At 39.7% G+C, this 20,326-nt stretch overlaps 1 protein-coding gene across 1 annotated transcript in view; it reads left to right on the top strand.

Annotated features, from left to right (window-relative positions):
- KDM5A (lysine demethylase 5A) overlaps positions 1-20,326 on the top strand; it is a 101,679-nt gene that overhangs the window by 73,986 nt on the left and 7,367 nt on the right. The window contains exons 23-27 of the mRNA XM_066369551.1: positions 642-1,193; positions 1,565-1,705; positions 7,669-7,828; positions 10,281-10,501; positions 18,471-18,881. Coding sequence (XP_066225648.1) covers positions 642-1,193; positions 1,565-1,705; positions 7,669-7,828; positions 10,281-10,501; positions 18,471-18,881 — 1,485 coding nt within the window. The remainder of the gene's footprint in view (positions 1-641; positions 1,194-1,564; positions 1,706-7,668; positions 7,829-10,280; positions 10,502-18,470; positions 18,882-20,326) is intronic.

Here is a 20,326-nt window from a genome sequence, read left to right as displayed (position 1 = left end):
CGGGGTCTCGAACCTGGGTTCTCTGCATCCCAGTCCAACGCTCTATCCACTGTGCCACCACCTGGTTGGGCCTAACAGGTCATTCTTGCCAGACAAGTAGAACAGGAAATTATTTCAAAATTGATTCAAAGTTACAAAAGTTTATAAACAAAATCCACTGATATAGAACTCCGTTCCCCTGTCCTGGGAATGAATTGATTACAAAGAGATGGGGAACTAGTATTTATTGTTGCCTTGTGCCAGGCACCAAGTTAGACATTCTGATGTGTTATTTTCATTTTTTCTGAAAATTTAGGAAACTTGCCCCCAGATCAACAATATATAAATACAAGAGCCATGCTTCACATTCAGGTTGCTTGACTTGAAGACTTACTGTCTACTGCATCCTACAGAAGAATTCAGAGTACTTTATTTACTGATGCAATTATCAAATATGATAGTACTTTGTACATTTCACAGACGAAGAATACTTTCATGGAAACTGTCAGTCTGCCCCACATTTTAAGAGCTGATTTTTTTAAAAGGACAGTGCATTGTCACCATAAAGCCACAACTTGGAGATGATCCCTTAGCCTTGAAGATTGGGTATTTTTGGAGTATTTTGCAGTGATTTCTTTCTATTAAATGTATGTTGTATACAGGTGGCAGTTTTCAAAGAACGAGAGCAAAAGGAGATTGAAGCCATGCATTCCCTCAGAGCAGCCAATTTAGCCAAGATGACAATGGTGGACCGCATAGAAGAAGTAAAATTTTGCATTTGTCGGAAGACAGCCAGCGGGTTTATGCTGCAGTGTGAACTCTGCAAAGACTGGTTCCATAACAGTTGTGTTCCCCTGCCTAAATCAAGTTCCCAGAAAAAAGGGTCTAGCTGGCAGGCTAAAGAAGTAAAATTCCTTTGCCCTCTATGTATGAGGTCTCGAAGGCCAAGGCTAGAGACTATTCTGTCACTCCTAGTATCCCTTCAGAAGTTGCCTGTGCGGTTGCCTGAAGGAGAAGCCCTGCAGTGTTTGACTGAACGTGCTATGAGTTGGCAGGATAGAGCCCGGCAGGCCCTAGCCACAGATGAACTGTCTTCTGCCCTGGCCAAACTGTCTGTGTTAAGCCAGCGTATGGTGGAGCAGGCAGCTCGAGAAAAAACTGAAAAGATCATCAGTGCAGAACTCCAAAAAGCAGCTGCCAATCCAGACTTACAGGCAAGTTTAGGATTTTCTTTCTTTTTCTGTTGCATGAGATAATATTTGTCAGTGTGTAAATAGTAAATCACATCTATCTTATCAATTGAGCAGAAAGACAGCAGTTAAGTTGCCAGCAACTATATTGTCCATAACGTCTTCTGTAGACATACATTCATAGGATTTTCTTTGGAAAAATACCTACGTCATTTTAGTGAAAAATTACTGGGAAATATCCAGGTGGTCCTGGGTATCACAGGCAAATATATGATCTGTATTAACTGGTGAACTCAGCCCCTTTGCAGGTTCTTTACATTTTGCTAGTCATAATCACATATTGCCTATGTGTATTTAGAGCCTCTCTGTTCATTCTGCTATTGTTTGATGTTTAGGGGCACTTACCTAGTTTCCAGCAGTCTGCTTTTAACCGGGTGGTTAGCAGCGTCTCTTCTTCCCCTCGACAAACAGTGGATTATGATGAAGAAACAGATTCCGATGAAGACATTCGGGAGACATATGGGTATGACATGAAGGTAATTACATCGCCAAGTATGTGGGTTCATACTTGATCCCCGGGTTTGTGCAAAAAGTTTTAATACTGTTGATCGAGTCCAGAGAGTAGAAGCAAAATCTAGTAATCTGTTGAGTTTATGGTGATAGCATTTTTTCAAAGCTCCAAAAAATGTAGATTGATGAAATAATTTTTTTAAAGGGTAGAATTTTTAAACTGTATTTATTTTCCTTGTCAATTCTTATGGCTTAGAGGAACTAGCAAAGTTATGCATTTACTGAAAGCTTTCATGGCTAATAATATCAATTTTTTTTTTAGTTAACATCTCTAATAGTTAGGCTTTAAGAATTCTATTGTAGCTGTGGTTTGAGTCCTTTGTTTTTGGTCTCTCATCTAGATGGTGCTAGATTGAATGTCATAGACAGAGATGGATCATACTTGGCCCTGTTATTTGAATTTGCAGTTACAATTGAGTTAAAATATATTACTTGACCTTGATATGATTATTTTGATAATGACACCACACTAGTGACGAAGCGAAAGTTTTAACAAGTTTGTTTCATGTGATATTTTATTGGCTTTTTATTGTTATTTCATGTCAGGCTTAAGTCGTTGTCTTTTACCTAGTAGCAGTATTTTTTGATCTGTTTAGACTCTGCAGCTGTAACCAGAGAGTTTGTGCTTTTATGTATGAAATAACTAGGGTGCAATCTTATCCATACTCTTAACTATCTTTTCTTTGTCTTTTCAGCATGCGAATCGGGTAGGGAATCTTATTCTTAGAGTAGGAATATCATCAGCATTAAATTCCCAGGATATAAAATTAAAACCATTAATTATTGATGCTAGTAAATTACCTGCTGGAAAATATTTTCCTCAAGATAAATGGATCAAGGAGATGTTTTAACAAGGGAATTTTTTTTTTTTTTTTTTAATAGAGACAGTCAGAGAGAGGGACAGAGAGGAATGGAGAGAGATGAGAAGCATCAATTATCAGTTTTTCGTTGCGACACCTTAGTTGTTCATTGATTGCTTTCTCATATGTGCCTTGACTGCGGGCCTTCAGCAGACCGAGTAAACCCTTGCTCGCGCCAGCGACCTTGGGTCCAAGCTGGTGAGCTTTGCTCAAACCAGATGAGCCCGCACTCAATCTGGTGACCTCAGGGTCTTGAACCTGGGTTCTCTGCATCCCAGTCTGACGCTCTATCTACTGCGCCACTGCCTGGTCAGGCACAAGCGAATGAATTTTTAATTAAATGAATTCAAGACTTGAGAAAAGTTGAAACTGGAACTACTCTGTTAAAATAAGGTTCTAAGCACCTTGTTTACCTTGAAGTTAATGACCATCTTTGTAAAGTTGTGTGGGATGAACAGGAGCAGCTGAAAGGAAGTGCAGCCCATGCCACCTATAAGTTAGTTAGCTAATCCTAGATTGCCTGTTTGCCATAGCTTAGAAAGGTCTCCCATACTTCGGTTATCTTTCTAGCCCATTAATAATTGCTAATCTATAAATAGAAAACATCACAAATATTACATGATTTTAGGGCTAGGGATCAAAACCATGGTTTGGTTTGGTTATATGGAGTATCCTTTTTTGTAAAATTTATATGGAGTCTAATCCTATAGTTTCTTTGGTTGGGGGTATGACAGTGTAGAAAATAAAATTATGGGTTTTATGGTGTTAGCATGTATTTGACAGCTTAGAAGAATAGAAGAATGTTGGCAAGACTTAGAGTAATTCAAAGTAAAATTTACCTCGATGTAAATATCTTTGTATTTAAAAAATTATACTTGAGTATTTTCCCATAGAGCAAGCACTAATTGTAATGAGAATTTTATTGCAGTTTACTTGCAATTAGTTTGGTGATTTTTCCCTTTGTATGATATCCCCTGATTGTAACCATGAATTAATTCATCCTTAAGATAGTTTGAATTTAATGTCTTTGCTTGAGGAAGAGCCCCCTACTGGTTTAGGAAGAAGAGTATGTATATATGCAGTATTATTCTTATAAATAAATAAAACCATTTGTTTGATCTTAGGCATTGTAGCATTCAAATGTTTAAAACAGATGGTTTGTGCTTTGCATTATTTCATTTTGTACATAATATTCTGTGATCACTAAAATACTCTGAGCAGCAGTTCAAGAAAATTATTACTTAGGAAAATACATATTTAATGAAGCAGTCTGTCAGATCTTTTGAGATTATGTTTGGAATAACCTTCTTTCAGATAATTCGTGTTTATTCTAAGGCATATTGTTTACTGATGAAATAGTCCATTTCTGTTATAGTTTATATTTTATAAGTGTATATATGTGCAGAAATACACATCAGTAAGGAGGTTATAAAATAGGAGTAATTTCCCAGGAAATTCTGTATCCCAGTAATTGCTTATTTTAGAGAAAGCCAAGCTAATCACCTATATTTTTTTTATTTTCTTCTTCTCACCTTTATTAATACATGGCTGGCTTCAGCTTTAATGGAAATAGGGTAGATTTATGCTTAGACTTTAGTTCGACCTAATACCTGATAAGATGGAGCAATAGATCTGTATGTAAAACTCATTTGTCACTGGACAGGCCATTCCATCTTTCCTGCATATTTGCCATTAGTGAGACTGAACTATAATTTTCCTCCTTAGGAAGAGTAATTTGTTTAAGCTTGCTGTTTATCAGCCTTTTACTTTCAACCTATCTATGTCTTTATATTTAAAATGTGTCTCTTGAGATAACCTATAGTAGGGTCCTTGTCTCTATTCTGCATATTATATAGTTGAATCTTGTTTTTTTTTTAAAGTAATATGATCTGTCTTTTAATTAGGAGTGTTTGGTCCATTACATTTTTAGTGTAATTGTTGACATGATTAGGTTTAAGTTGACCATCTTGCCATTTATTTTTTATTAAGTCCTTTTGCTTTTTTGTTCCTCTGTTGCCCTTTTCTGGCCTTCTTTTGGGTTGACATTTTAAAAAATGCTTTATTTTTTTATTAGCTTTATATTGTATCTTTTTATTTTTATTGTTTTTCAGTGATTCCACTAGGGCTAACAATGCATCCTTACCAATTTCATACTGCACTTGGAGAAGTAATTTTTTTTTTTATTAAATGAGAAGCAGGGAGGCAGAGAGACAGATTCCTTTGTGTGCCCCAACTGGAATCAACCCAGCAAGCCCACTCAAGGGCGATGCTCTGCCCATCTGGGGCCCTTGTTCAGTTGCTTGGAATGGAACCATTTCAGCGCCTGAGTTGAGGCCATGGAGTCATCCTCAGCGCCCAGGGCCAATTGCTCCAACCATTCGAGCCATGGCTGCGGGACGGGAAAAGAGAGAGAGAGAGAAAAGGGGAAGGGATGGAGAAGTGGATGGTCACTTCTGTGTGCCCTGACCAGTAATCAAACCCAGCACTTCCACATGCCAGGGCAACGCTCTACTGCTCAAACAACCAGGGCCAATTATTTATTATTATTATTTTTTTTTACTTACTGCTTTTCTTCATTATTTTCTGATCACTATCCTTTCCCCTTTGAAAGCCTAACAAAGCTTCCTGGTTGAGTTACAATGAAATGAGTAAAATCAAGGTCAGAAAAGGCAATACCAAGTGGAGCTTAATTCTTGAATAGAGAAGGAGACAACGAATTGCTATTCCTAATTTTTCAGTGAGCTAATTCCTAAAATTGCTTTCTAGAATCCTATTATAAAACTTTAAGTATCCTGTGTAATTAAGGGTAATCTCATGATAATAGGTTTTCTTCTCATGCATTCTACAGGGAGAATCAGGTGTTGCATTATTCATTAAGCTTTTGTCTCCCTTTTCCTAACTCATTCTTTTATAATCTCTGTGTTACTGGAGGTGGGACTCTACACCAGCGGTTTGCAGACTTTTTCTGTAAAGTAATAAATATATTATATATTATGATGTATATATATTACTATATAGTAATAATCATGTAGTAAATATTTTAGGCTTTGAGAGCCACATATGGTTTCTATTGCATATTCCACCCCAACTCCCCCTTTTAACAACTCTTTAAAAATGTGAAAACAATTCTTAGTTTACACTTTATACAAAATACAGCCTGATAGCTGGATCTGGTCTACAGGTTGTAATGTGCTAACCTCTGCTCTACACATTTGTCTCTTTCCTGCTGTTGCCCTTCTGCCAGTAGAGGACATTTGAGAAAATTAAATGGTTTGAACAGTAAGAAGGGACTTGATCTTTTCCATTTTATTTTCTAGTCCTGTCATCTAAACTGGATGCTTTTTTATATTTCACCCCAGCAACAGCAGTTGTTTCCAGTTTCTTGTTTTTTTCACATCCCAGAAACCAACCATATCGTGTTCCATTAGAGATAACAGAACTAACTGGCCCATGCTTCTTCCTCAGAGATCTGGATCCTGACTCTGCAGGGCTGCTCCTCTGAGTTTTTAGGTTCTAATAACCCCACTTCTTTGTTACCTCAAGCCCTAGGGATGACAGCTCTTTTTTGCAGTTATCTTGGTGTTATTCTTTTGCTTTTCAAGCCTTTAATGTACAGGTGCAGCAAAAGTAAGTTTACAGTTGTGAGTACACAGAACAATTTATTCTTGTATTATTATTTATTATTATATTATTTTTATACGAACAACTGTAAACCTACTTTTGCCCCACCCTGTACATTTAACCAATTCATTCTATTAAATTCTCCTTGTTGAGGGCTTGGCTGGTTGGCTCAGTGGTAGAGTGTCAGCCGGCGTGTGAAAGTCCTGGGTTCAGTTGCCAGTCAGGGCACACAAGAGAAGCAACTATCTGCTTCTCCACCCCTCCCCTTCTTTCTCTTTTTCTCTCTTCCTCTCCTACAGCCATGGCTCAATTGGAGCAAGTTGGCCCTTGATGCTGAGGATGGCTCAGGTGCTAAAATAGCTTGGTTGCTGAGCAATGGAGCAATGGCCCCAGATGGGCAGAGCATCGCCCAGTAGGGGGCTTGCTGGGTGGATCGTGGTCTGACCATTTACAGAAGTCTGTCTCTCTGCCTCCCCGCTTCCCACTTAAAAAAATTTCTCATTGTTGAAATACATATGATTTCTATCTTTTTGATTCCACTCTGACCATTAAAGCTGTACATGTTAGTTTATGGAAATTAACCACAGGGAGAATCATCTGAGACCTGATCAGAGCTGTCGGAATTATATAATTTGAATATTGTCCATCAGGCTCTTCATTATATTAAGAGCACTGAGTAAGCTTCTAGGTTTGAAAACCTTTAGAGAAGATCAAATGATTTGTGTCCTTAAGATGTCACATTCTCCTAAGTCCTTTTTATTTTTTCCAAAGGGTTGAAGTTCCTTAACTTCTTGTGGGTATAGGGGTTTTTATGAGTTATAAACTTTAGAAGATAAAATGTGTAATAGTAAAATTTTTGTAGCTTTATTATGTTTGTGGATTATTTTTGAGCTTTACTCTTTCCCTTTTGGCTTAAAATTGGGCTCATTCCTTTTTTTCCCCTTAATGGACATTTTCTTATTTAATATATATTTAATTTTAAAGTCATAGTTTCAGTTTGTTGTGTTAAAAGTTTTAATCTGAAAGCCTGCATTTAGATCCTTGTTATGAGATAAGTTAAGGATAGAGGTCCCTTGTCTATCACGAGGTTAGGTTCCAGAACCCACTGCAATAGGTGAAATTCCGTGAAGTAGCGACCTTATATTTATTTTATTACTTATAAATATTTTAAGGCTTTATAAACCCTCTCCACACTCTTATAAACCTTTTCAATTTTTTAGGCTAGAAAATGCTTATTTTATCATAAAAATAATTAAAATAATAAATATATAAAAATACCTACTATATACTGTAAAATCCTGTAATATAGCAAAAAACCAACGGTACAAAATTAAATATATACAATTTTAAAACCTGCGATACAGTGGGACTGCAAAAAGTGAACCACGATATGGCGAGGGACGACTGTAGTTCTAATTCTGAATACCCTTCCTTTGTTCCTTCTATAGGACACAGCCAGTGTGAAGTCCTCCAGTAGTCTGGAACCCAATCTTTTTTGTGATGAAGAGATTCCCATCAAATCTGAGGAAGTGGTCACTCACATGTGGACAGCACCTTCATTCTGTGCAGAACATGCTTATTCTTCTGCTTCTAAGAGTTGTTCTCAAGGTATTATCCTTTAAAACAGTATGGAGAGGATAAGCCTGAAACCAGTGAGAAAAAACCCATTGTATTAATTAATACTAGGAATCCCTCTTACTTTTTTTTTAAGATTTTATTTATTGGCCCTGGCTGGTGGCTCAATGGAGAAAGCATTGGCCCGGTGTATGGACGTCCCGGGTTCGATTCCTGGTCAAGGCACAGGAGAAGCAACCATCTGTTTCTCATCCACTCCTTCTCCTTCCTCTCTCCTTCTTCCGCTCCTACAGCCAGTGGCTCAGTTGGTTTGAGCATTGACCCCAGCGCTGAGGACAGCTCGGTTGCTCCGAGTATGTCTGCCTCAGGAGTTAAAAATAACATGCTTGATTATTCAAGCATGGGCCCCAAGAATGGGGGCTGCTGGGTGGATACTGCTCAGGGCACATGTGTGAGTCTGTCTCATTATCTTCCCTCTCCTTTTTTTTTTTTTTTTTTTTTTCCTGAAGCTGGAAATGGGGAGAGACAGTCAGACAGACTCCCGCATGAGCCCGACTGGGATCCACCCGGCACGCCCACCAGGGGCGATGCTCTGCCCACCAGGGGGCGATACTCTGCCCCTCCGGGGGGGGGGGGGGGTGTCGCTCTGCCGCGACCAGAGCCACTCCAGCGCCTGGGGCAGAGGCCAAGGAGCCATCCCCAGCGCCCGGGCCATCCTTTGCTCCAATGGAGCCTTGGCTGCAGGAGGGGAAGAAAGAGACAGAGAGGAAAGAGGGGGGGTGGGGGGTGGAGAAGCAAATGAACGCTTCTCCTATGTGCCCTGGCCGGGAATCGAACCCGGGTCCCCCGCACGCCAGGCCGACGCTCTACCGCTGAGCCAACCGGCCAGGGCCTCTTCCCTCCTTTTAATGGGGGGGGGGGGAATATATATATATATTGATTTTAGAGGAGTGGGGGGAGGAGGAATAGGAAGCATCAACTCGTAGTAGTTGCTTGTTATATGTGGCTTGACTGGGCAAGTCCAGGGTTTCAAACCAATGGCCCCAGCATTCCAGGTTGACACTGTACCCACCACAGGCCCCAGGCTGAATTCCTCTAAAATATATATGTATCTTTGCCATAAAGTGCTGCTGGACCCTGAGAATGCAGTTGTGGTTAGGAGAAGCCAGGCCCTAGTTGCATTTTCTGTCATTAGGTAATAATCTGAAAACTTACGTAACATTGAATCCTAATTAGAAGAACTTTGGAGACCTTCTAGTCTCATCTCTCATTTTGATAAAATGCCTGATAAGGAATTATTTAGCCTTTGTTTGTTTATTACCAGTTGTTGAGGAACTTCCTGCTTTTAAAGAATATTCATTCTAGTTTTGGGAAGCTTTAATAGTTAGAAAGTTCTTTTTTTCCATGGTACATAATTTCTATGTTCCCTCTCTTTTTTCCCAGTGAAAGTGAGTCAGTTTTTTAGGTCATACCTCTGAAAAATGGAGGGTGTTCATGTCATCATAGTAAAATTCAGAATTTTACTGGATAACATATTTCAGTTGACCTTTGAACAATGCAGGGGTTAGGGGCACTTAGTCACCACGCACTCTAAAATTAGGACATATCTTAGGTAGGCCCTTTGTATACACAGATTTTCAGTTTTGGATCAAAAATACAGTTGACCCTTGAATGACCCAGATTTGAACTGCATGGGTTCACTTATATGTGGATTTTAAAAATCACTCATTCATGTATGAGTGAACATTGACCCATGCAGTTCAAGCCTGCCTGTTCAAGGGTCAACTGTGTTGTCTGTTCATTAGAAAAGTAAACACTTACTTACATAGAGCACATCTATGCTTAATCTATTGCTATCCTCTGAGAGAACGTGGGTTAAGGGAGTCCTTCCTGCTCCTCCTCTTCCCTTTCCGTCACAGGATAAAGAAATAATAAGGGGTCAGTTTTTTACTCTAAACCAGCTTTTTAGAGTGAGCTTTAGAATTCTAGATCTTTTTGTTTGGTATTTGTTTTCAATTTTATTTTTACACTCATACTGATGTAGTCAACCTAGATGGCTAAAGTATTGGGGGAGGAAGAACCATTTTCCTAAATACTTACTTCAGAAACATTGCATATCTTAGATAATTTTCTTTTTTTTTTTTCTTTAGAGAGAGACAGGAAGGGAGAGAGATGAGAAGCATCAACTCGTAGTTATGTCACTTGAGTATATTGAGCTTCTTGTATATACCTCAACTGGGGCGTGTCAGTGTCCCCTTGCTCAAGCCTGTGACCTTGGGCTTTTCATATTATCGATTTTTGGGCTCAGGCTGGCGAGATTTGGGACCGTGTGTCAGTGTCCCCACTCAAGCCAGTGATCCCACACTGATGAGCCTCTGCTAGAGCCAGCAACCTCAGCATTCTGGGGTGACACTTTATCCACTGTGCCACCACTGGTCAGGCTTCCACAATTTTAATTTTTGTTTTGTCTTATATTTTTGGAAAGGTTCTAGTACTCCAAGGAAACAACCTCGAAAGAGCCCTTTGGTGCCCCGAAGTTTGGAACCTCCAGTGTTGGAGTTGTCACCTGGAGCTAAAGCCCAGCTGGAAGAACTGATGATGGTTGGAGATCTCCTAGAAGTATCTCTGGATGAGACGCAACACATATGGCGGATTTTGCAGGCCACACACCCACCCTCTGAAGACAGATTCATGCATATAATGGAGGTAGGATTTAAAGCTTAAACAGTGATTGTAAAACTATTTAGAATGCCCAAGTTCCTTGGAAATACCATAAATGCTGGCAAAGGGCGATGGCTGAGTGGATAGTGATTAAGCCAAAGTAGTTCTACTTTATGGTTTTCTTTATTGAGATTTTATGCAATACATAATTTGGAGGAAAAAATATAGGTCACTTCTGCTCAAAATAAAGTGGGTACTGAAAATTACTAATTTAGAACAGCTTCCTTTGACCCTGGCCAGAGGCTCAGTGGATAGAGTGTCGGACTGGCTTATATGGACATCCCAGGTTTAATTCCCAGTCAGGACACACAGGAGAAATAACTATCTGCTTCTCTCCCCCTTCTTCTCCCCCTTCTCTCCCTCTTCCCCTCCTATAGCCAGTGGCTCAACTGGTTTAAGTGTCAGCCCCAGCACAGAGGACAGCTCGGTCTGAGCATCAGCCTCAAGCACTAAAAATAGCTCGGTTGCAAGTATTGGCCCCAGACGGGATTGCTGGGTGGATCTTGGTCTGGGGGCAGGTAGGAGTCTGCTTTACTATCTTCCATCTTCTCACCTTTAATAAAACAACAACAACAAAAAACAGCTTCACCTGGCCAGGCAGTGGTGCAGTGGATGGAGCGTCGGACTGATGCGGAGGACCCAGGTTCGAGACCCTGAGGTTGCCAGCTTGAGCGCAGGCTCATCTGGTTTGAGCAAAGCTTACCAGCTTGGTCCCAAGGTTGCTGGCTCAAGCAAGGGGTTACTCAGTCTGCTGAAGACCCGCGGTCAAGGCACATATGAGAAAGCAATCAATGAACAACTAATGTGTCGCAACGATAAACTGATGATTGATGCTTCTCATCTCTCTTCATTCCTGTCTGTTTGTCCTTATCTAGCCCTCTCTCTGACTCTCTCTCTGTCTCTGTAAAAAACAAAACAAAACAAAAAAACAGCTTCCTTTGCCCAAACCCCCATTATTCAAAGACCCAAAAGTTAGGGTAAAATACAGTGGTTAAAAAAGAAACTTCTCAAGTGTTGGCCCATGCTACTAGCTTTCCTAAAACCTCTCAAACAAGAAATATCTGGCCTCAGTGTGCCCCCTATCTCTTGGTAAGTAGCCCCAGGCCCAGCACTAGCATCAGCCAGCTGTGGTTTGGAGCTTGGCCTATCTTGGGCAGATTGCTTTGTAGCTTATGCCAGGTGGCCCCAGGCAGGGCAAAGACAGCTGTTGGCCTTGGCCTATACCTTCTGGGAGGCCCCAAAGCCAGTAGACAATTCGACCACGCCAAAGTACCACTTAACCACTTCCACAATGACACTCTCAAGGGGCAGACTCAGAGCCCTGCTTAAGTGAGTCCTGCTCCATAGGGCTGTCCCCAGCACAGCATGCCCTCCGTGGCGGTTATAGAAAGTCCTCACAGCTGATTGGCTTGGGGGAAAATTGCTCCCATTGATTTGCCAACAGCAGTAAAGACTCAACTACAACAGGAGGGTGTACACAGCCCACAGTAGAGTAGTGATTGGAAGATAAGGAAGCAGAAAACACCCAAGCAAAACAGCAAAAAGGTAAAAGAATTCCCCCCAAAATGAGAATAGTTTAAGGAGCCTCTGGGGAAAAAAAAGGGAGCCTCTTGGACAGCTTCAAGCATAGCAACATTCATATCATGAGGCTGCCAGAAGGAAAAGAGAGAGCAAGGAATTAAAAACCTATGTGAAAAAGGCCTGACCAGGCGGTGGCACAGTGGATAGAGCATCAGACTGGGATGCTGAGGACCCAGGTTCGAGACCCCAAGATTGCCAGCTTGAGCACGAGCTCATCTGGTTTGAGCAAGGCTCACCAGCTTGAGCCCAAGGTCGCTGGCTCAAGTAAGGGGTCACTCGATCTACTGTAGCCCCCCAGTCAAGGCACATATGAGAAATCAATCAGTGAACAACTAAAGAATTGCAGTGAAGAATTGATGTTTCTTATCTCTCTCCCTTCTTGTCTGTCTGACCCTATCTGTCCCTCTCTCTGACTCTGTCTCTCCCACAAAAAAACAAACAAAACAAAAAAACCTATGTGAAAAAGTAATAACAGGGAACTTCTTCAACCTGGTATATGAAATAGACATACAAGTCCAGGAAGCACAGAGAGTTCCAAACAAGATGAACCCAAGAGGCCCACACCAAGACACATCATAACTAAAATGGAAAAGGTTAAAGACAGAGAATCATAAAAAAGCAAGGGAAAAGCAGTTAGTTACTTACTAGGAGTTTCCATAAGACTGTCAGCTGATTTCTTTTGGGGTTTTATTTTGGTTGGTTTTTTTTTTGTATATTTCTGAAGTTGGAAACGGGGAGGCAGTCAGACAGACTCCCGCATGCGCCTGATCGGGATCCACCTGGCATGCCCACCAGGGGGGCGATGCTCTGCCCATCTGGGGCGTTGCTCTGTTGCCACCAGAGCCATTCTAGCGCCTGAGGCAGAGGCCATGGAGCCATCCTTAGCGCCCGGGCCAACTTTGCTCCAATGGAGCCTTGGCTGCGGGAGAGGAAGGAGAGGGGGAAGGGTGGAGAAGCAGATGGGCGCTTCTCCTGTGTGCCCTGGCCGGGAATCGAACCCAGGACTCCTGCACGCCAGGCCAACGCTCTACCACTGAGCCAACCGGCCAGGGCCTGTCAGCTGATTTCTTAACAGAATTTTTGCAGGCCAGAAGGAATTGGCAAGAAATATTCCCGTGATGAAAAGCAAAGACCTACAACTGAGATTATTCTGCTCAACAAAGCTACCATTTAGAATTGAAGGACAGATAAAGAGCTTCTCAGAAAAAAAAAAAAGCTAAAGGAGTTCATTACCACCAAACCCAGTATTACATGAAATGTCAAAGGGCCTTCTTGAAGAAGAAAAAGAAAAATGAGGAAAGGAAGAAGGGGAGAGGAGGAGAATGGGAGGGAGGTGGAAAGTAGAGGAGGAGGAAGAAGGAGGAGAAAGATAAAAAATATGAATAAAATGTCAATGAATGCTTATCAACAATTATTTTAAATGCAAATAGATTAAATGCTCCAATCAAAGAGTGGCTGAATGGATAATAAAACAAGACTTTATATGTGCTGTTCATAAGAGACTAACTTCAAATCAAAGACACACACAGACGGAAAATAAAGGGATAGAAGAAGATTTCATGAAAATGGAAACAGAAAAAAGCTGGGGTAGTAATTAATACTTATATCAGACAAAAAAGACTTTAAAACAAAGGTTATAATGAGACAAAGAATGACCCAGCCATTTCTCTTCTGGGTTTTCAAAAAAACTCAAAGTACTAAATCGAAGACATAGACATCCGTATGTCAATTGCTGCATTATCAGTAGCCAAGATATGGAAGCAACCTGTCTGTCAACAGATGAACGGATAAAGAAGTGGTGCATATATACAATGGAAAATAACTCAGCCATAGAAAAGAACGATGTCTTGCCATCTGCTACAACAAAGATGGACCAAGAGAGTGCTGTGCCGAGTGGAATAAGTCAGACAAAGACAAATGCCATTTGAACACCCGGCAGTTGCTTGCACTCTTCTCGGTTCCTGCTCCTAGTAGTCAGGGGAGTCCCAAGGGTAAGAGCTAGAGAGGTAGCAGGTCTTTAGGTCCAAGTGTCGTGGTGGCACATTCACAAGAAGAATCAGAAGGAAGAGCAGACAACAAGTATAGGTTCAGGAACAATGGTGTCCAAAAAGGAACAAGCAGTAAAAAAAAAAATATCAACATGGAAAATACCCAATAGGAAAACAAAGGAGGGGACCAGGTCCCCTGTGCAGAGTGGGGAGGTACTATGCCACTTGGGAAAGTGACGCCTAGAAACATGGAGGAAATGTCAGGCTGAGGTAGCTTAGGCAACTTGTCCTTAATTTTTGATGGGCCATTATCTAACAAGCGTATTGATCACGGTGAAGTGGGAGATAATATAGAAAAGAGCACTGCAGCCCATGGAAATCCAGAGAAAGACTTGGGAGCACCCAGCAAACGAGACGTGATATGCACTTCCAAACTCCTAACCCTGATAATCATTGTGACTTTTGCCTTATACCTTGAATTCTAAGGTTTTTCCTGAGGTTAACAATGTGACCTCTGCTCTAAAAGCTAGTAGTTTTGTGTTGTATTTTTATGTAAATCTTTTGATGTTTCTATTTGAATATTCTTTTGTCTCAGTGTAAAACTATGTCCAGCAGGACAGTTTCACCCAGTTTTCAGAAAAATATATTATTTTCATGATGTGAAATTAAAAAAAACTTTAAAAATGAAAAGGAAAAGACAAATGCCAAATGATTTCACTTATATGTGGAACAGTGGTCGGATTCAGCTGGTTCGCACTGGTTTGGCAGAACTGATACCTAGTTTTTTGTTGAGTTGGGCAAACCAGTTGTTAAAATGGCACTTGTAATCAAGCTTCTCCCTAAACTGTGAGCCTGGGCAGCTGTCCAATGTAGAAACCACAAATTTACATTCCTTACTCTTTTTTTTCCCCTTACTCTTTTTTAACATTCATCTGCACAACAGCGTATTCTAAGCAACCATAGTAATGTTCATTCCATCCATAGATGAAAAAAATTGCAAGTGAGAATGCCAATCAAGAAGCAATATGGAGCCTGACCAGGCGGTGGCACAGTGGATAGAGTGTCGGACTGAAATGTGGAGGACCCAGGTTCAAGACCCCAAGGTCACCAGCTTGAGCGCGGGCTCATCTGGTTTGAGCAAAGCTCACCATCTTGGACCCAAGGTCGCTGGCTCAAGCAAGGGATCACTCTTGTCTGCTGTAGCCCCCTGGTCAAGGCACATATGAGAAATCAATCAATGAACAACTAAGGAACCACAATGAAGAATTAATGTTTCTCATCTCTCCCTTCCTCTCTGTCCCTATCTGTCCCTCTATCTGACTCTCTCTGTCTCTGACACACAAAAAAAGCAATATGGAAATATAACAGTTTTATTGTTTTTTGTCAGGTATTACTTAATATTTCATTAATACTTTAAAACTTTCTTATAACATAATCTAGCTTTGTGTACCTCTTTTACTGTTCTTATTTAAGAATTAAATGCATGAAATAATAAACTACCTTTCGGTATATCGTTTTTTAATAATTAAATGGTCATTAGGGCAGAGAACCGGTTGTTAAATTATTTGAACCCCACCACTGATGTATAATCTAAAAAAAATTAAATAAAGAAGCTGAACAGAAACAGACTTAAAGAGACAGAGAACATCTTGACAGTTGCCAGATGGTAGAGGAGTTGGGGGTGAAAATAGTGAAGGGATTAAGTTTAGATTGGTAGTTACACGAAAGTCATGGGGATGTAAAGTACAGCATAGAAAATATAGTCAATATTATAATAACTATGTATGTTGTCAGGTGTGTGCTAGATTTATCAGGGTGATCACTTTGTAAGTTATATAAATGTCTAATTGCTGGGTTGTACATCTGAAACTAATATAATATTGTTTGTACATGAACTGTAATTGAAAAGTAAAAAATTATCTAAGAATAAAACAATATTTTAAAAAGAAGCTTCCTATGGAAATGGTTACATAGAAGTGGAGAGGGGAAGTCTACATTTGTCTATTATACTTGCATAGCAATTTGTAATATTTATAATCTCATTTGATTCTTATAATATTCCTGAAGGGTGGAGAGGGGAAATGATAGGGCACGTATTTAGCACTTCTGCATGAGAGGTGGAAACTTGCCTGATCACTCACTAGTAAAAACAGAGAGACCTGGTTTCTAACTCTGGCATTGATTCCTAGTATTCTTTTCATTGTTTCCACGTAATGGAATAGTACCATGTTACCAATAGTTGATATGCTTAGAATACTATACTTTGTTTGTGGTTTGGAAGTCAGATCCAAGGTGTAGCCTAATACAAATAATGTTTTCTAGTCTACAGGCATTTTCTTCACATTCATATCTCATCTGATCCTTTTATTTTATATATAAGGAAATAAAGTATCCAGAGGTTAAATACCTTGTTCAAGATGTGATAGACTTAAACTTGTATAATTCAGTGTTTTTATTTGGATTATGCAGATTTTTAAGTTCGTGTCAAAGATTTTTCTGTCATAAATTTGTAGAAAAGTTCTCAAGTGTTAATTCCTAAGTGTATAATTATCAAACTTTTTTCAGTTTCTTTTTTTTTTAAGTGAGAGAAGGGGAAATATACAGATTCACACATGTGCCCTGACCAGGATCCACCCGGCAACCCTTATCTGGGGCATATGCTCAAATCAACTGATCTGTTTTTAGCGCCTAAGGCTAGTTAGTGCTCTCCAACCAACCCCAACCAAGCTATCCTCAGCGCCCAGGGTTGACTTGACACTTGAACCAGTCAAGCCATTGGCTATGGGAGGAGGTGAGGGCGAGAAGGGGGAGAGGGAGGAGGAGAGAAGCAGGTCCATCACTTCTCCTGTGTGTGCCCTGACTGGGAATTGATCCTAGACATCCGTGTTACCAGGCTGATGCTGTATTCACTGAACCAACCAGCCAGGGCTTCAGTATTTCTTTTTCTACCTGCTCCCTTGTTCTTTCTGTTACTAGACATACCTTTACGATTAAAATTTTAATATTTATTACATTATTGGCACATAATAGCAACAATATTCTAGTTGAAAAGAAAAATAACTTTTTTTTTGCTTTGTCATATCAACAATTTTTTAGCTCTTGTCAAAGTTATTACATACCCTTTGTAATGAGATCATGATACACTTTTATTGTTTTGATAACATTTCTAATGACTTCTTAACCACCAAGAATTAATAAAGAACTATATATAGTAGTGGTAATTAAAGACCAAAAAGTTATTACATGATTTAATGTGCATTTAGTACATTTAGCTTTCTATGTATGTTTTCATCTAAAACAGAAGCTATAGATTATATTAATATATGCTTACAATGAATTCTTTTGCCCTTTTCCCTAGCAAGCTAAAAATAAAATATTTAGGGCTTGCCTGACCAGGCAGTGGCACAGTGGATAGAGTGTCGGACTGGGATGCAGAAGACCCAGGTTCGAGACCCCAAGATCGCCAGCTTGAGCGTGGGCTCATCTGCTTTGAGCAAAACTCACCAGCTCGGACCCGAGGTCACTGGCTCGAGCAAGGGGTTACTGGGTCTGCTGAAGGCCTATGTTCAAGGCACATATGAGAAAGCAATGAATGAACAACTAAGGTGTCGCCACGAAAAACTGACGATTGATGCTTCTCATCTCTCTCCATTCCTATCTGTCCCTGTCTATCCCTCTCTCTGATTCTCTATGAAAAAAAATAAAATAAATAAAAATATTTAGGGCTTGCCATTATTTTCTGCTATTGATTTTCTTCATTGAATATTTTCTTCTTAAAAATGTCTTCTAAATAATATTTAGAATATTTATTGTGGTATATATATAGTGTACACAACACAAAATTTACCATTTTAATTCTTTTTAAGTATACAATTAAGTTATATTAATTACATCACTGGGTTGTGCAATGATCACCTGTTTCCAGAACTTTTTTTTTTTTAATTTTTAGTGAGAGGAAGGGGGAGGGAGAGGCATCAGTTTGTAATCGCTTCACTTTAGTTATGTATTGATTGCTTCTTGTACATACCTTGAATAGGGGGCTCAAGCTGAGCCAGCTACCCCTTTCTCAAGCCAGTGTCCTTGGGCTTCAAGCCCAAGGCTACGTTGGGATCTTGCCTGCACTCAAGTCAGCAACCTCGAGTTTTCGAACTAGCACCCTCAGCTTTCCAGGTCAATGCTCTATCCCCTGTGCTTCACCACTGGTCAAGCAATTTCCAGAACTTTTTAAAGATACCAAGTAGGAACTCTGTACCCATTAAACAATAAATCCCATTTTCCCCCCACTCTTTATGTTCATGTATTTGACTCTTCAAGATATCTCACATAATCTCTTAGCTGTCTTAAATGTCTTGCTTGAAAGTTGTTTCTAATTTTATTTTTTGAAGGATGACAGCATGGAAGAAAAACCATTAAAAATAAAAGGGAAGGACTCTTCAGAAAAGAAACGGAAACGGAAGCTAGAGAAAGGAGAACAGCTTTTTGGAGAAGGAAAACAGAAGTCCAAGGAGTTAAAGAAAATGGATAAACCTAAAAAGAAGAAATTAAAATTAAGTGCAGAAAAATCAAAGGAGCTAAACAAACTGGCCAAGAAACTTGCAAAAGAAGAAGAGAGAAAGAAAAAGAAGGAGAAGGCTGCTGCAGCCAAAGTCGAACTTGTGAAAGAGAATACTGAGAAGAAGAGAGAAAAAAAAGTGCTAGACATCCCCTCAAAGTATGACTGGTCAGGGGCAGAGGAGTCTGATGACGAGAATGCTGTGTGTGCAGCACAGAACTGCCAGAGGCCCTGCAAGGACAAGGTGAGTTCTAATGAGGTGCAGACAGGTGGGAGAGGACCAGGAGCAGCAGGCTGGGACGTACATTTGACGTAATGATAGTCTGTTTTTGATTGCAGAACTTGGGCTTCCAGTGTACATAATATGTTTTCTATGAAGCTCTTAGGTCAGTGTGCTTAGTAGAAGAAATATTTTATTTTAAAACTCATATTTAATGAACATAATGAGGCAAGAGCAGAGAGGAGCTATGTGATACCCTGGGGCAACAGTGTGTTTCATAGGCAAGTGGCATAATAAGTTTCAAAATAGTCTTATGCCTTCCCCAGAGGGTGACTTTGAGACACATTGTTAGCCACGGTGGCCTGAAAACATCCTGGGCTAGTATTCTAAGAGCTCTGGTAAATTGCATTAAGGTTTAACAACCTAAAACTAAGGGGTTAAGTCTTCCCTTTTTGGTCTGTATCTTATCCACACTTAGGCCTGTGTGCACTCTCCTAAGTGGAATGTGACTTTTTTAAGTATCTTGTAAAAAATAATTAAGACCTTTAAAGGTAATGTTTAAAAAATTTTAGTTCTAAGTTTTAAGTATAATAATTATATATAATGACCATTCTTTAGGTATTGATTTTCTGAGAAAGATGAATGGACTTAATGAAAAATCTCAGTTCATAAAATCACTGGAGGCATTTCTTATGGTTCCCATCAAGAGTATTAATAAATTCATAGTTTTAATTTTATTATGCTCACTATACCACTTGCTATTTAGATTTTAATAGCTCCTCAATTTGAATATATGAACAGAATAAATACAGCTGCCTCATTATTCCTTTACTTCCCTTCTCAGTCAAATATTGTTAGAGCTTCAAGAGGCCACCTTGTCCAGGGTTCTTCACTTTATAAATGATGAAACCTGGACTCGGTGAAGATAAATGATGTGACCAAAATCAGACCTAATTAGTGGCAAAAGCAAAAAGAGAGCCCTGGTCACCTGGCCCCACAGCTCAGGCTCTCTGCTAATAGCCTCACCCCACCATTAATTGAGATGTAAGTATAAAAACACATTTCAGAACTTAATGTTTTTCCACTCATTTTTGGAAAATGAATATATAGCAAAATATATATCCCATAATCTGACCTTCCAATGACAATAGCTATAAATATTTTTGTGTATTTCATATAGTTTATGTTATGCCATACTGCCTATTCACTTTTGTATCTATTAATTTCATAAGCATTTTTATATACTGTAAACATTTTAAAGCATTTTAATAGATAGAGTATATGTGTTTGTTGTTTTTTATGTTTCATTTTGAATTCTCATCTGAGTTTGTTAAAGAGGCTGATGAAAGGTTATTTTTTGGGTATTAGCAGCTCAGTGTTGGCAGAACCTCTTTTTTCCTCTTTTTACTAATTTTATGGCAGTTTTGGAACTGTCAACAAAATATGATGTTTCTCTTTTAAGCTTTCTT

This window comes from Saccopteryx leptura, chromosome 2, assembly GCF_036850995.1.
Source record: "Saccopteryx leptura isolate mSacLep1 chromosome 2, mSacLep1_pri_phased_curated, whole genome shotgun sequence".
Classification (NCBI taxonomy): Eukaryota; Metazoa; Chordata; class Mammalia; order Chiroptera; family Emballonuridae; genus Saccopteryx; species Saccopteryx leptura.
Note: the sequence above shows the minus strand (reverse complement) of the source record. Positions and strands in the feature narration are given on the sequence as shown.